This window comes from Neovison vison, chromosome 3 (genome assembly GCF_020171115.1).
Source record: "Neovison vison isolate M4711 chromosome 3, ASM_NN_V1, whole genome shotgun sequence".
NCBI classification, from domain to species: Eukaryota; Metazoa; Chordata; class Mammalia; order Carnivora; family Mustelidae; genus Neogale; species Neogale vison.
The window spans coordinates 96,111,204-96,126,955 of record NC_058093.1 but is presented as its reverse complement, the minus strand read 5'-3'; the positions used below and the strand labels follow the sequence as shown (position 1 = coordinate 96,126,955).

General features: G+C 36.2%; 1 protein-coding gene across 3 annotated transcripts in view; it reads left to right on the top strand.

The window, feature by feature from the left end:
* The window catches only part of RAB3GAP1 (RAB3 GTPase activating protein catalytic subunit 1), a 121,696-nt gene that overhangs the window by 98,704 nt on the left and 7,240 nt on the right, over positions 1-15,752 (top strand). For all 3 annotated transcript variants that reach the window (XM_044242585.1, XM_044242584.1, XM_044242583.1), the window contains 4 exons: positions 1,251-1,478; positions 14,786-14,882; positions 14,976-15,079; positions 15,217-15,332. In XM_044242585.1, the coding sequence (XP_044098520.1) occupies positions 1,251-1,478; positions 14,786-14,882; positions 14,976-15,079; positions 15,217-15,332 (545 nt within the window). The remainder of the gene's footprint in view (positions 1-1,250; positions 1,479-14,785; positions 14,883-14,975; positions 15,080-15,216; positions 15,333-15,752) is intronic.

The following is a 15,752-nucleotide window of genomic DNA, read 5'->3' as shown; positions in this document are numbered from 1 at the left end:
GCTGAGAGATTGTGAACTCAATGAGGAGAAATGGGCAGTTTTGCTCTTCACATTTAAGACTGACTGTTCTTACCATGCCCATTTTCATTTTGGTTGGAGGTTAATTTAATTTAAAAAGGAAGAAAATGATCTGCTTATTAGCATATCCTTGTTAATGTTTATATCACTTAATTATTTCAGGAAAATAAAATAGTACTCTTGGCAGTAAGTATATGTTATGGTAGAGAATTTAACCAAAAAGGTATGTGTTTAATATAGGCACACATACCCTTTGAGTGTGTGTGTATCTCTGTGTATACACTTGGAAAAGAGACTTCCATGCCTTACCACTAACACTGTGAAGCTTCTTCTTTTTCTTAGTCTTAATTGTAGAGTTCCTTAAAGAATTTTGGTATGCATCATCATTAATTCTATAGACTTATCTACTAAATAAAAGTTTTTTTTTTTAAAGATTTTATTTATTTATTTGAGAGAGATTTATTGAGAGAGATCACAAGCAGGCAGAGAGGCAGGCAGAGAGAGAGGAGGAAGCAGGCTCCCTGCTGAGCAGAGAGCCCGATGTGGGGCTCGATCCCAGGATCCTGAGATCATGACCTGAGCCGAAGGCAGCGGCTTAACCTGCTGAGCCACCCAGGCGCCCTAAATAAAATTTTAATTAGTTGGTTTCAGAAACCTGAAAAGCGATAGTTTGAATTCCAGTTCCTTAACAGGACAAAAAAAATTTATGTGATAGTAATTTGTTATATAAAGCACAAGAATTTGATGACTGAATAGAACATTTCTGAGGTTAGCTGATACTTATTACAGTACCAGTATTGATTTGCTGAGGGGAAAAAAACAGAGCTTTTCTATTATTGTGTTATTATTCTGATCATATTGTATATTATTTAATTACTTGAGTTTTTTTGATATTTTCCAAGTATTGAGTAGTTATATTAAGTAGTTATATTATAATTTTAAACTAACTTATGTAACTTATAATACATTTAAGAGAATTATTTTCACATCAACTTTTTATTTCTAAATTCATCACATGTTTTCTTTTTCTGTAAAATGGAAATAACAAAAGAAAATGCTTTTGACACTTGAACATCTGACCTGTTTTAAAGGTTACACCCAGACTCATGTCACATACTAGGTTTTGTTAAGATGCGGTAAGCTTTTTGTGAAAGTATGATTTTTATAAATAGGTTTATCACTACCTGTTGATTTCTATTTGATTCTGCTGAATTTTTTTTGCATTATTTTAGGCAGCTAATCCAGGTTGTTTTCTGGAAGATTTTGTGAGGTGGTACTCACCCCGTGATTATATTGAAGAGGAGGTTATTGACGAAAAAGGCAACATGGTTCTGAAAGGAGAACTGAGTGCCCGAATGAAGATTCCAAGCAATATGTGGGTAGAAGCCTGGGAAACAGCTAAGCCAATTCCTGCTAGAAGGCAGAGGAGACTTTTTGATGACACACGGGAAGCTGAAAAGGTAACTGAGGTTTCAGTATCCAATACTAGAAAGCTAACAATTCTTCTAGCATTTTTAAAAACTCACTATAGTAGACATGAAAGCTTTGGACTTGAGAAGCAAAGCATTGAAATTTAATGAGTCTTTTATATATCTGCTATTCACATTTAAGATTTAAGAACTAGTTGCAACTAGGCCGGGAAATAAGACATGTATATTTTATATATAATGCTTACCATTGGACTTTCTAATAGTATATGTTAGAAGCTTTAAAGCTGGTCACATCCTTTGACCTAGCAGTTTGACTACCAAAATATTTAAGGAAATAATAAGAAATACAGAAATATTAATGTAGAAGAATGATGTTCAACAAAGTTTTCTAGTGAAAAGGTAGATAGAACAAAAGTTTCAGAAAGAAGGCTTGGTTCAGTAAGTATGGTATAAGCATTTGGTGGACTGCTTTGTAATTATTTTAAAAAATTGGAGTTTTGGAGAATTGTGAGAGCCTCCTGATAACAAATTGTCCTACACACTTTCCCACTTAGCTGCCCCAAAACCCCATGAAATTGGTAAAAAAAAAAATAAATCTTTGCCTTCAGCATTACTAATAGAGACTATAGTGACCTTTGAATTAACTTTACTTTTTTATTTATTTATTTTTTAAGATTTTATTTATTTATTTGACAGAGAGAGATCACAAGTAGGCAGAGAGGCAGGCAGAGACAGAGAGAGAGAGAGAGAGAGGACCCTGGGATCATGACCTGAGCCGAAGGCAGCGGCGTAACCCACTGAGCCACCCAGGCACCCCTTTGAATTAACTTTAAATAGAGAAGCCACATTTCAGTGGAGTTCCTAGTGCTGTAAGCCTGTATATAGAGAGTGGGGGCAGGGAATCTTAAAAAGAAGAGCCGAGGGATATAGGAGACTTGGATGGATCAGAGTCACCCTAGAGGGAGAGAACCTAACATTAATACTCAGTGCAGAATACGCAATGCAAGTATGGTTTGATAGTTCACAGCACTGGCCATAGAGAAGGGGCTTGAAGTGGGCAGGAATAGGAGTGGACACTCAGAGAGACACTGCCTTGGCAGAGCCAGATATATAGAGAAGAAATGATACCCCTTTGAGATAAAGCAGTGATGGCAAAAAAGAAAGAATGGGAAATTTAGGGATCCTGCAGAAATGCAAGAAAAATAGGACCTACCAACCTCTATCACCCTTACTCCATTCATTAAAGAAACGGTACAGAAGAGGCCACTTTTAAAGTGTGACATGACTAGGATTGGTAAAGAGCAGATCATATCCATACAAAACTATTATAAAAAGGCAGAAAATGCAGATATGATTGTTTGAATTAATAAAAACATCTCCCAGAAAATTGACCATGAAGCAGAAAAAAATTGTAATAGTCAGATGTTCTCAAACCAGCATGGCGGATATGAAAAAAATCATGTTTAATCAGAAGTAGTAAAGCCAACAGCAGAAATGGACCAAAAAACCCCACAGAGAAATGAAACTAGAGCTGGTTTAACTCAGGATAGTAGTAGAAGTATAAGACATTCATATCAAAAATAAAGACTAAATTACAGAGGGCCCAAAGGAGAACAGGTTTTCTTTTAAATTTAATAAAAGGTACCAAGAAAAAGCAGCAAGAATAGCCAAGAGAAAGAAAATGGATAATGAGTAAAAGGAATTGAGGAGAAACCAGTAGAAATGAAAGATAGGAAAAGTAGGAATAATATTCATATTCTCAGAGGAAGAACCAAAATATTGGAACAGAACTAATAGTTGAAACTGCAGTCCAAGAAAACTTTCAGGAAATAAAAGAAAACCCAAGTTTACGTATTGAAAGGGCTCTTTCACTAGATTCAGGGGAAAATACCATAAATAATGAACTCCAAAATACATCACTTTGAAACTACTGGAACTTAAATATTTAAAGAAAAAAAAGATTCTCAGGACTTCTAGTCAAAAAGATAAAAATAACTTGAAAGAGAATTAGACAGGTGTCATATTTCTCAAGACAACATAAACAGCATTTTCAAAAAATTTAAGCAAAAAGTACAAACCAAAGATTTATATCCTACCAAGATGTCCAAATAATCAAGGCTCTAAGAAAATTTTCTCTGAGGTTTTGCACATATAAATTTTTGTACACATGCACCCTTTCTGAGGAGTCCACCAGAATTGCCCTAATAGAACTTTCTACAGTGTTCGAAACATTCTGCAGCTGTGATGTTCAAAATTACAGGCACTGGCCACATAAGACTCTATAGCATAACATAGGAACGGAATTTTTAAATAGCTGCATGGGACTAGTTTCTGCCTTGTTCATATTGAACAACATAGTACAGGAGGATGAACTTGATCCAACCAAGAGATGACTGCAGAAACTTTCGCAAAGGGCCAGTGGTGAGCATTTTATTTCTTTAGTTTTAGAGCTAAGACTAAAACTAGGTGAGGTTGTGGGTAGAAGATGGTAATCAGATGTGATAGCATTTAAAATTGTCAGACCAGATTATAAAACACTTACAGCAAGGAAATTAAGGACAGTATAAAAAGTATTACTGCAAAGATCTCTACTAGAATAAAAATATAAACCACCTTTTTTTTTTAAAAAACGCAAAGAACACACCAAATAGAAAAACACACATAGTAACAAACAAACACAGTATAGTGAGTCATATAAAACCTAACTCTGCTACAAGGGTTTCAGTGAGTCAGAAAGGCTACAGAGTCATAATGGATAAAATAAAAAAGACAAGAAATAACAAGTGTTGACAAGGATGTGGAGGAAAAGAACCCTCATGCATGGTTGGTGGGAAGGCAAATTGGTATATCCACTGTTCCTCAATTAATACGTGATCCAGTAACTCCACTACTGGGTATTTACCCAAAGAAAATGACATCAGTAATTTGAAAAGATACATGCACCTCTGTGTTTATTGCAACATTATTTACAACAGCCAAGATATGGAAGCAACCAAAATGACTACTGAGAGATGAATGAATAAAGAAGATTTGATATATATCTACGGTAGAATATTACTCAGCCATGAAGAAAGAAACCTTGCCATTTGCAACAACATGAATGGATCTAGAGACTGTAATGCTTAGTGAAATAAGTTAAAGAAAGACAAATACCATGTAATTTCACACATAAGTGGAGTTTAAGAAGCAAAAGAAAGAAAAAGGAGGGGGAAAAAGGACTTGAATACAGAGAACAAACTAATGGCTACCAGAAGGAAGATGGATGTGAGTGGAATAGTTAAAGGGGATTAAGAGTACTTATCTTGATGATCACTGAGAAGTAGATAGAATTGTTGAATCACTATATCATACACCTGAAACTAATATAACATTGTATATTATGCTTCAAAAATTAATGAAATAAAAACCAAAATACATAGAGTAGATATATGATCCTAGTAAGGGTATAACCAAATTCTTCCCTTAGTTTTCTGCCAATGCTTAATTATATGATTAAATTTTATTTTATCACACACACAAAAAGATTACAAAGTAAACAGTAGACAAAGATTTACCAGGTACATGAAGACAATAAAGAAAGCAGAATTTATGATCCTGATGTGAAATAAAGTAGAAATAAAGCAAAAAAGCATTAAATGATGACACAGAGATGCTTTATAATCTAAAAGAGGTATTTTACAATGAGGATGTAACATTTGTTAATGTTTATACACTAGATATCGCTGTAGCCATCTATAAAAATAGGAAACCACAGGAGGTAAGGGGAGAAACAGATTGAAACACTACTAACAGAGGGTGTTGAACACATTACTCTTAATACAAGACAGTCAAGTAGACAAAACTAAAGAAAGATTGGAACAAGGTAATAAGGTTGATCTGTTAGATATATCCCAAACACTACACCTTGACAGTAGAAACTACCTTTTTTTCACATGCACATGGAAAAGTCAGAGAAACTGATAGAATATATTAGGTCTCATATCAGCAGGATTCATAATGGAAATATAACCAGTACTCTGATCTCTGCAGTAAAACCAGGAATTAGGAATGAAACAATAACAAAAAACTAGGACTTCTACCTGGAAATGTAAAAAGCTTTATATTAACTCTTGGGTAAAAGAGAAACACTGAACAAATTTCTGAAAAATAATGAAAACACTATATACCCGAACCTATATTTTAGGAGTGATCAAAGGAAGATCCATAGACCTAAATACCTGCATCAAGAAAAACCAGAAGAATGAAAATTACTGAATTAATAAATTTCTAACTTCTTCTAACTTAAGAAGTTAGAAATTTCTAACTTAAGAAGAACAAAGTAAAACAACAACAAAAACTAAAAGGAAGGCAGTGATAAAGATAAAAGCAAAGAGTGACGAAGTAGAGAACAGAAAAGCAGATCAAATTAATAAATCTGGTTTTATTAAAAAATAAATCAAAATAGACACATGGTTGACTGCTTTAATCACAAGAGAGAGAAGAGCATGCACATATAAAATAAGAAATGGCAAAAATTGCCAACAGCTTGATATGGAGGAAATAGAAGAAAAACAAAAACAAAAAAATCCCCAATACTTTGTATGATTCTGTATATAAATTTATATAAATTTGAAAATGAAATGGATGATTTCCTAGGAAAATACAGTATATCAAAAATGAATAAGGATAGAAAATGTAAGCAGACATTTCTTTTTTTTTTTTTTTTTTTCCAATTTATTTATTTTCAGAAAAACAGTATTCATTATTTTTTCACCACACCCAGTGCTCCATGCAAGCTGTGCCCTCTATAATACCCACCACCTGGTACCCCAACCTCCCACCCCCCCACCACTTCAAACCCCTCAGATTGTTTTTCAGAGTCCATAGTCTCCCATGGTTCATCTCCCCTTCCAATTTACCCCAAAGCACATACCCTCCCCAATGTCCATAACCCTACCCCCCATCTCCCAACCCCCCTCCCCCCAGCAACCCACAGTTTGTTTCGTGAGATTAAGAGTCACTTATGGTTTGTCTCCCTCCCTATCCCATCTTGTTTCATGGATTCTTCTCCTACCCACTTAAGCCCCCATGTTGCATCACCACTCCCTCATATTAGGGAGATCATATGATAGTTGTCTTTCTCCGCTTGACTTATTTCGCTAAGCATGATACGCTCTAGTTCCATCCATGTTGTCGCAAATGGCAAGATTTCGTTTCTTTTGATGGCGTAAGCAGACATTTCCATAGAAGAAATGGACACAGTTACCAAGAAATGATCCCATAAAAAACTAACAGTCCTAGATGGTTTCACAGGTGAATTCATCTAAGTGTTGAGAGACCACGTAGTCCCTGTGTGCTACTTATTGTTTCCATGCATACCAGTTGGAGGAAATATCCCAAATTCTTTTATGGGAAACATTGACTATAACATTGGTCACTAACTCTGATAAAAGTAGTATATAAAAGAAAGTACAGACTAGGGTGCCTGGGTGGCTCAGTGGATTAAGCTGCTGCCTTTGGCTCAGGTCATGATCTCAGTCAGGGTCCTGGGATCGAGTTCCGCATCGGGCTCTCTGCTCAGCAGGGAGCCTGCTTCCTCCTCTCTCTCTCTCTCTCTGCCTGCCTCTCTGCCTACTTGTGATCTCTCTCTGTCAAATAAATAAATAAAATCTTTAAAAAAAAAAAAAGAAAGTACAGACTATAGTACTTAAGAAATTGAATGCAAAATCTTAAGTGAACAAGTCTCTCCCCACTTTAAGAAAATAATAAATGTTGACTGCAGCAATGATTATTTGGAAATCTACTTATTAACTTCATTAATAGGCTTAAGCAGAAAATATATCATTTCCATATATACTGAAAAAGTCTTTGATAAAATTTAATACTCCTAATAAAATTGAGAAATAAGAATGAGTAGATATGCTTAAAATGAAAAATATATATATACCTCAGTCCTAAACACAGCATCTTAACAGGGGGAACCCTAGAGTTATTCTCACTAAGGTCAGGAATGAGGCAATGGTGCCTACTGTCTCCACTTCCATTTAATGTTATTCTGAAGTTATTACCCACTACAATTAAAAAAGAGAAAGAAGACACGGATTGCATGGAGCACTGGGTGTGGTGAAAAAATAATGAATACTGTTTTTCTGAAAATAAATAAATTGAAAGAAAAAAAAAAAAAAGAAAGCAGGGGCGCCTGGGTGGTTCAGTGGGTTAAAGCCTCTGCCTTTGGCTCAGGTCATGATCCCAGCGTCCTGGGATCAGCCCGCATCGGGTTCTCTGCTCAGCAGGGAGCCTGCTTCCTTCCTCTCTCTGCCTGCCTCTCTGCCTGCTTGTGATTTCTCTCTCTGTCAAATAAATAAACAAAATGTTTAATAAATAAGTAAGTAAATAAAAACATAGAAATAAAAATTAAAAAAAAAAAAAAGAGAAAGCAGAAGCCTAAGACTTGAAAAGAAGAACTTTTTATTTGTAGATAAGGTAGCAGTATACCTGGAAAAATCTAAAGAATCAGTGATGAAAGTAATTCCTACAGAAGAAGTCAGCAAGGCAGCAGGATATAAAGTTAATATGTATCTAGCTGTAGTCATATACACAAATAATAATCACTCTGAAGATGTAAATGACATTTTCTTTTCATTATAAGAGGGAAAAAAATGGTGAAATATCTAGAAATAAACCTAACCAGAAATGTTAGAAATATGAATAAAGACAATAAAACTGTTGAACAATAGATATTGCTTGTTCTTGGTTAGAAAGTCTCAACATCATTAAAGTTAGTTCACTTTACATTAATTTATAAATTTAATGCAGTCCCAATAAAATACCAAAAGTCTTTTTTTTTTTTTTTTTTTTTAAATACCAAAAGTCTTTACCATGGAGCCAGACAAGTTGATACTTAAATTTATTTGGAAAAATAAACATGCAGGCTTAGGACTCAGGTTTAGAAAGTGACTGTTAATGGGTTTCTTTTTGGGTGATGGAAAGGTTCTAATATTAATTGTGGTTTTGGTTGTACGAAAATATATATATTGAATATACCTAAAACCATTGGATTGTACACTTTAAATGGGTAAATTGTTATTTTAAAAAAGCATGCAAGAGTAGCTAAGAGTAGATGGAAAAGAAAGAGCTAAGAGGTAGGTAAATGGGTGAGGGGTGGCAAGGGCAGATGGGGGCCAAATAACCTGACCAGATACTAAAGCATAGTACACAGCTTCATTGTTTATTTATTTATTTATTTAAAAATTTTTTAAAAAGATTTTATTTATTTATTTGACAGAGATCCCAGGTAGGCAGAGAGGCAGGCAGAGAGAGTGAGAGGGAAGCAGGCTCCCTGCCAAGCAGAGAGCCCGATGTGGGACTCAATCCCAGGACCCTGAGATCATGACCTGAACAGCGGCTTAAACCACTGAGCCACCCAGGCGCCCCACAGCCTCACTATTTAAATAATGGGATAATGGTGCATAACTAGACAGCCCAGTAAAACCGAATAGAAAGTTCATGGGTGCTTGTAGAAATTTAGTCTAGGATAAAAATGGCATCTCAAATCACTGGTATTTTTTAAAGGGGGCTTTTTAAAGGGGGTTGGAGAGGCCGAGGGAGAGGGATAGAGAGAATCTAAACATGCTGTGCATGGAACTGGACTCAGGCTTGACGAGGGGCTTGACCAGGGGCTTAATCTCACAACGCTGAGATCATGCATGACCTGAGCCCAAGTCAAGAATCTGGTGTTTAGGGGTGCCTGGGTGGCTCAGTGGGTTAAGCCGCTGCCTTCGGCTCAGGTCATGATCTCAGGGTCCTGGGATCGAGTCCCGCATCGGGCTCTCTGCTCAGCAGGGAGCCTGCTTCCCTCTCTCTCTCTCTCTGCCTGCCTCTCTGTCTACTTGTAATCTCTCTCTGTCAAAGAAATAAATAAAATCTTTAAAAAAAAAAAAAAAGAATCTGGTGTTTAACTGACTGAGCCACACAGGTTCCCCTAGATGGACCTTTTAATAAGTTGTTTTGGGGTAACTGAATAGCCATTTGGCAAAAGATAAAATTAGATCTGTTTCTCATACCACACACAAGAATGGACTGAGAAAGAAAAGTCAAAAGACAAATGATAGAAATATTTGTAAACTGGGAGAAATATATGTATTTACAGATAAAGGGCCAAAATACTCTAGAAATATGGGCAAGAGACACGAGGAGATAACTCATCCCCCCAAAAGATAATTACCCTTAAACTTTTCAAAAAGATGTTCAGCTTCATTCATAATAAGAGAAATGCAAATTAGAAAATTTCACTGAGGGGCGCCTGGGTGGCTCAGTGGGTTAAGCCGCTGCCTTCGGCTCAGGTCATGATCTCAGAGTCCTGGGATCGAGTCCCGCATCGGGCTCTCTGCTCAGCAGGGAGCCTGCTTCCCTCTCTCTCTCTCTCTGCCTGCCTCTCTGTCTACTTGTGATTTCTCTGTCAAATAAATAAATAAAATCTTTAAAAAAAAAAAAAAGAAAATTTCACTGAGATAACCATTTTTCACACATCACATTGGTAAAAATTTAACAGATTAATTAACACTCAGGCCCTGAGGCCACAACTCTCATACATTACTGGTGAGAGGCAGGATGATACAACCCCAGTATTTAATGAAATTTACATATGCATTTACCCTTCCACCCCCAAAGCAATCCCACTTCTAGGAATTTACATTAATATTTTCTACAACGAAAAATAAAGATGCACCAAGTTGTTCATTGCTGAATAAATTATAATTAGAAAATAGTGGAAACTCTTTATATGCCCCAACTTAGAAGCTTTATTGAATACTGTGATTCATCTTCATAACTGAGGACTATGTAGCTGTTAAAAATAATGAGGAAAATATCTATTAACTGATAGTGATTTCTAGGATATGTTTTTAAGAGAAAAGTAAAGTGCAAATGAATATATATTACACTTCATTTTGTGTAAAAAGGGGAGATTAAGAAAACGTGTCTGTTTATCTTCACAAAGAGAAATTTATCTTCACAAACAGAGAACACTGAAATTAGTTATCCAGAATGCTTGAAAGGGGAGGAAAAAATAGAGTAAAAGGAATATGGGAGGAAATAACATTTAGGAAAGAGTATACTTTCTATATACTTTTGACTTCTGGAAAAATGTTAACTGTCTGCATATTAAAAAATTAAAATAAACCAACAAGAATGGAAAGAGGAGAAATGACCAAAACTGAAAGCAAGCAGAGGTTGATCACATAAGATATGTTTGAATATATACCTCCAGGTATGGGGAGAGTTGGGAGAGAACTGCAGATAAATCCTAAACTCTTTTTTCTAGATTTTTTTTGTAGTGGTGTTGGGTAAGCAATTCTGAAACTTTTAGGTGGATCATTTTTTGAGCAAATGAGTTATTAAATGTTTTGGTGTTGTTGGAAGCCAGAATTCTCATTGTGGAAGTGAGATACAAACATGGAATTGAAGAAAGAAAGGAAGACCAGATGGCAGTGCATTGGAATTGGTGGTATTGGTGTAGACCCATGGGTTTTTAAAGTATGGATAGATATGTGGGTATGTCCATATGCATATATATATTTTGTAGCTTTTTTCTGAAAGAGTCTAGAAGAAGTGACATTCAGTAGCAGTGAACACACGCACACACATATATATGTATATTGATTTCTAGAATATTCCTCATTAAAAGCAACCAAGCTCTCCTCAGTGAAATAGCTGATTTCAGAGTTGGGACAAGGAAGGTATGAGCGTGGAACATTCTATGTTGCCAGGAGATAAGGAACTGCTTACAAAAAGATAGGGGCATAACATAAGGAGGTAGTTTGAAGGGATTCTTACTCACCAAATATGGACAGTTTGAATGGCAAATAACTAAGGAAGAAATGACCTATAAACGACTGGGAAAAAATTGGAACCCATGGGTCCACATTGACAATTTGCAGATTAAAAAAATGAGAGAGATTGGAGGCATTTCAGCTCAAAGATGACCGATAAATATGGAGGATATGCTGGAGTAGGAAACTCTTCATTTTATGACCATATTCATAGGAAAGATTGGTTCATGTGAAAATCATCAGAAGATGTCTAGGTGGAAGTTTGGGTGAAGGGTATCATAGTTGCATGGTTTTAAAGTGTCTCTTCAAGACAACTGGAAAATTGCAACGGAATAATAACTGTGTAGTAGAGAAATGGGGCAATACCTTGAGTGGATGTTCAAAGCTAATATTAATAAGGGGTAGATGCAGATTGTCTGCATCGAGATGTGATACTCTGAAGGATCCAAGAGTACTTATGCAGTGACCCATGAATGCATATTCTGCATCTAAACATGAGGAAGCATTAGGTAAACCCAAAATGAGAAACCTTCTGTTCTAAAAAAGAGCTGGAAAAATAAAATCCACAGCACACAACTCTTAAGAGTATATTAAAGGGACACAGGTACCAGTCGAAACATTACCCAGTGGCCAATATTAGAGCAATTGGAGCAGCAAAATAAAGTACTGTAACTCAAATAAAATAAACATCCTTGAGTCTGTAGTATTACAAATAAATGATTGAATAAATTGGCGAGAAGAGACAAATCTATGCAGAACTTCAAACCTGCTTTGCCCATGATATGGAACAGAACTCGCCATTGTGTAAGCATGTACCGTGCATAGTGACTTCCTTCCAAAGAGTGCAGTATGCAAATTGGAGAAAATGAGTAACTTCACAGTACAGAAACCTGACAAATACTGTCTTAGCCAGGTAAGCAAGTTTAGCAACATGGGTAAATCAATACTGATGAGTTTCATGTACCCTTGGTAAGAGGTGATGAAAAGAGTACAGCTCTCTCATTTTCTCCCAAAGTTCCCTAATCCTATTTTGATTGAGAAAGATATTACATAAGTTCCAGTGGAGGTACTTTTTAGAAAATACCTGACTAAAATTTCTTAAAACTGTCAAGGTCAGGGGCACCTGGGTGGCTTAGTTGGTTAAGCACTTGAATCTTGGTTTTAGCTCAGATCATGATCTCAGGGTCCCTGTGTTGAGCTCCACAGTCACTTTTTCTCTCTCTTAAATAAATGAATAAATCTTAAAAAAAAAAACTGTCAAGATCAGTAAACACAAGCAGAGTCTAAGAAAGTGTCACATAATGAGGGGAGCCTAGAAATATGACTACTAAACATAATGTGGTATCCTGGATGGGCTCCTGGAATAGGAAAAGGATGTTAAATAAAAACTGAGGAGATTGAATATACGGATATTGACAGGATGATTCATCACAGCAAAAAAGTGAAACTGGGGCACCTGGGTGGCTCAGTGGGTTAAGCCTTTGCTTTCGGCTCAGGTCATGATTCCAGAGTCTTGGGATTGAGCCCCACATCGGGCTCTCTGCTCAGCGGGGAGCCTACTTCCATATTCCTTTGGAATATGATTTCAGTGCAAAAAAAAATCATTTGGCATTATCTTGTATATATCCAGTTCTGTTTTTAGGTATATGCCCTCAAGAAATTCCTCTAAAGAAATTCCTCTACATGTACACTAAGGAACATACCCAATAATAGAATGGGAACCTTATTTGTAATAGCCAAAAATGGGAGGGGCTGACCATTAGTGGAGGAGCATTTTAATGAATGAAAATCAATAAACTACAGTATGTTTCAACATATTCATCTCAAAAACAATGCTCTATACAAGTTGCTGAGGATCAGAACCAGAAACATTCCGTTTATAACAAAGATTCGACCCAGACCAAACTAAGCAATACATTGTTTGGGGCTACACACATATGTGAGAAAACTATGTAGACAAGCAAAAGAATGATTAGTAGTTACTTATTGATGGTGGGGTGTATGCGGAGGGGAGACTTGATCAGAGAGGCACACAGGGATTTGGAAAGTCCTGGTGATATTCTTTTTCTTAAGCTGGCTGGTGGTGTGTAAACAAGTGTTCATGTTATCTTTTTATAGATTATTTATTTATTTATTTGACAGAGAGAGATCACAAGTAGGCAGAGAGGCAGGCAGAGAGAGAGAAGGGGGAAGCAGGCTCCCTGCTGAGCAGAGAGCCCGACGTGGGGCTCGATCCCAGGACCCCGAGATCATGACCTGAGCTGAAGGCAGAGGCTTAAACCACTGAGCCACCCAGGCGCCCCAACAAGTGTTCATGTTATCTTTAGGCTATGTATTAGTACTCCGGTATGTATATTTCTTAATTTTAAAAAATTTTCAAACCACACAGAATTCTCCAAGCCAAAAAGTAAAGGTTATAAGTCATTAAATGAAGAAAGCAAGTTATAAATAGTATGTATACTGTAGGGTTGTTTTTTTTTTTTTTTTTAAGATTTTATTTATTTATTTGACGGAGAGAGACACACCAAGAGAGGGAACACAATCAGAGGGAGTGGGAGAGGAAGAGGCAGACTTCCCGTTGAGCAGGGAGCCCGAAGTGGGTCTTGATCCTAGGACCCTGGGATCATGACCTGAGCTGAAGGCAGACACTTAACGACTGAGCCACCCAGGTGCCCCTATAGTATAGTTTTTTGTTAAGAAATTGAATATGCTTCTATCTTTGTGTTTAAATGGACATTGAAGTAAGTCTGAGAAGATAAACACAAAAATGTGTTGCTCCTTAGGAAGTAGGATTTCTGGAGATCTTTTGCATTATACTTCTGTGTATGTATGTATGTATGTATTCATTCATTCATTCTTGAAATCTGTGAGCATTTATCATCCGGGTTCGTGTTATGAGATTAGATTTCTTTTGTCTTTATTGCTGTTGAATAAGGAGCTTAAAGGTAGGTCCATGTATTATATACAACTTCTCTGTATTTTTTTTAATTAGAACAGTAATAAAACAATTTCCATTTTGGAAAAACAATAAACCAAAAAATTAGTCGAAGGTCTCAATGTTTAGAAATGTTAAGTGAGTAAAGCAGGTTACAAAACAGTATTTTACATACCTAATACTAGTTCACCTAGTCTGTGTATTCAGTGTCTTAAAAAATCCTGGAAGTAGAATGTTCCACCATCAACAATTGTTACTCTAGGTGGTATACTTTACAGAAGGTTTTTATTTTCTTTGTATTTTCCTAATTTCCATATATTACATTTTGGAAAGAAGAAAAAAATGGGGGCATATTCATCACTATAAAATACTGAAGTCCTTATTAATTTTCAGTAATGTTATTCTTAACCATTGTGGGTAGTAGCTACTTAACTAGATGAGTAGGGCAAGGTACTAAGAGAAGAGAGCTCTCCTCAACTCTTGTTACAGATGTGAGTTCAGAGATGCACAGGATTTTTTTCTTCTTTCATAAGTGGCTGTTTTATTCTTTGATAGCTACATTGATCATTCGTGTATCTTTATACCTCCTTCAGGTGCTGCACTATCTGGCAGTACAGAAACCTGCAGACCTTGCTCGGCACCTGTTACCTTGTGTAATTCATGCAGCTGTACTCAAGGTAAAGGAAGAAGGTAAATATCTTATTTGATTAGTCATTAGTTCGTTTCCAAAATGGAAGTATATTTTCCCTGGCTTAATAATGGTTTTGATCTTCTTAAAAATAGAAAATCTGGAAAACATTTCTTCAGTTAAGAAGATTATAAAGCAGATAATAACCCATTCCAGTAAAGTTTTGCACTTCCCCAATCCAGAAGACAAGAAATTGGAAGTAAGTTTGCTGTGGTATCAGTATCTTGCCAAGTGTTCTCCCTAGTTGGCAGTGATTATTTTGAAGATAAATTTTTAAAGGCTGCTTTTTTCCCTCTCCTGTTTTCCAATGTATGTCTCTCCCTTTCCCACTGTTAGGAAATCATCCATCAAATTACTAATGTAGAAGCTATAATTGCCAGAGCCCGCTCACTGAAAGCCAAGTTTGGAACTGAGAAATGTGAACAAGAGGAGGAAAAAGAAGATCTTGAAAGGTAATTGATAATTGAGTACCTTTTGTCTGTAGGAAAAGCCACCACTCTCTTTAGAACATTTTAATAGAATATTTCAATTCTTTTGTGGTACCCTGTATTATTTGTAACAAGCATCAGCTAGAGACAGAAAAATATTTAATTATCATAGACTGTGACCTCTCCTGTATTTCTGGGTATTTGTGAGACATTTCCATTCCTTCCACATTTAGAAACAAGTCTACCGGGTCTTTTTTTCTAGTATGTCCTTGTTTGCTCTTGGAGATGTCCCTGCAGTTTCCTGTGGAAAAGCTAGTCACTCTTTGTTACTTGAAATGCCCCAGAGCTTTGCTTTCTCTCTTTGCTTAGTTTTCACTGTTCCTTTACCACAGACTGAGGTGTTCTGAAATTGTATTTCTGCTCAGTATTCCTAGTTATTTATTT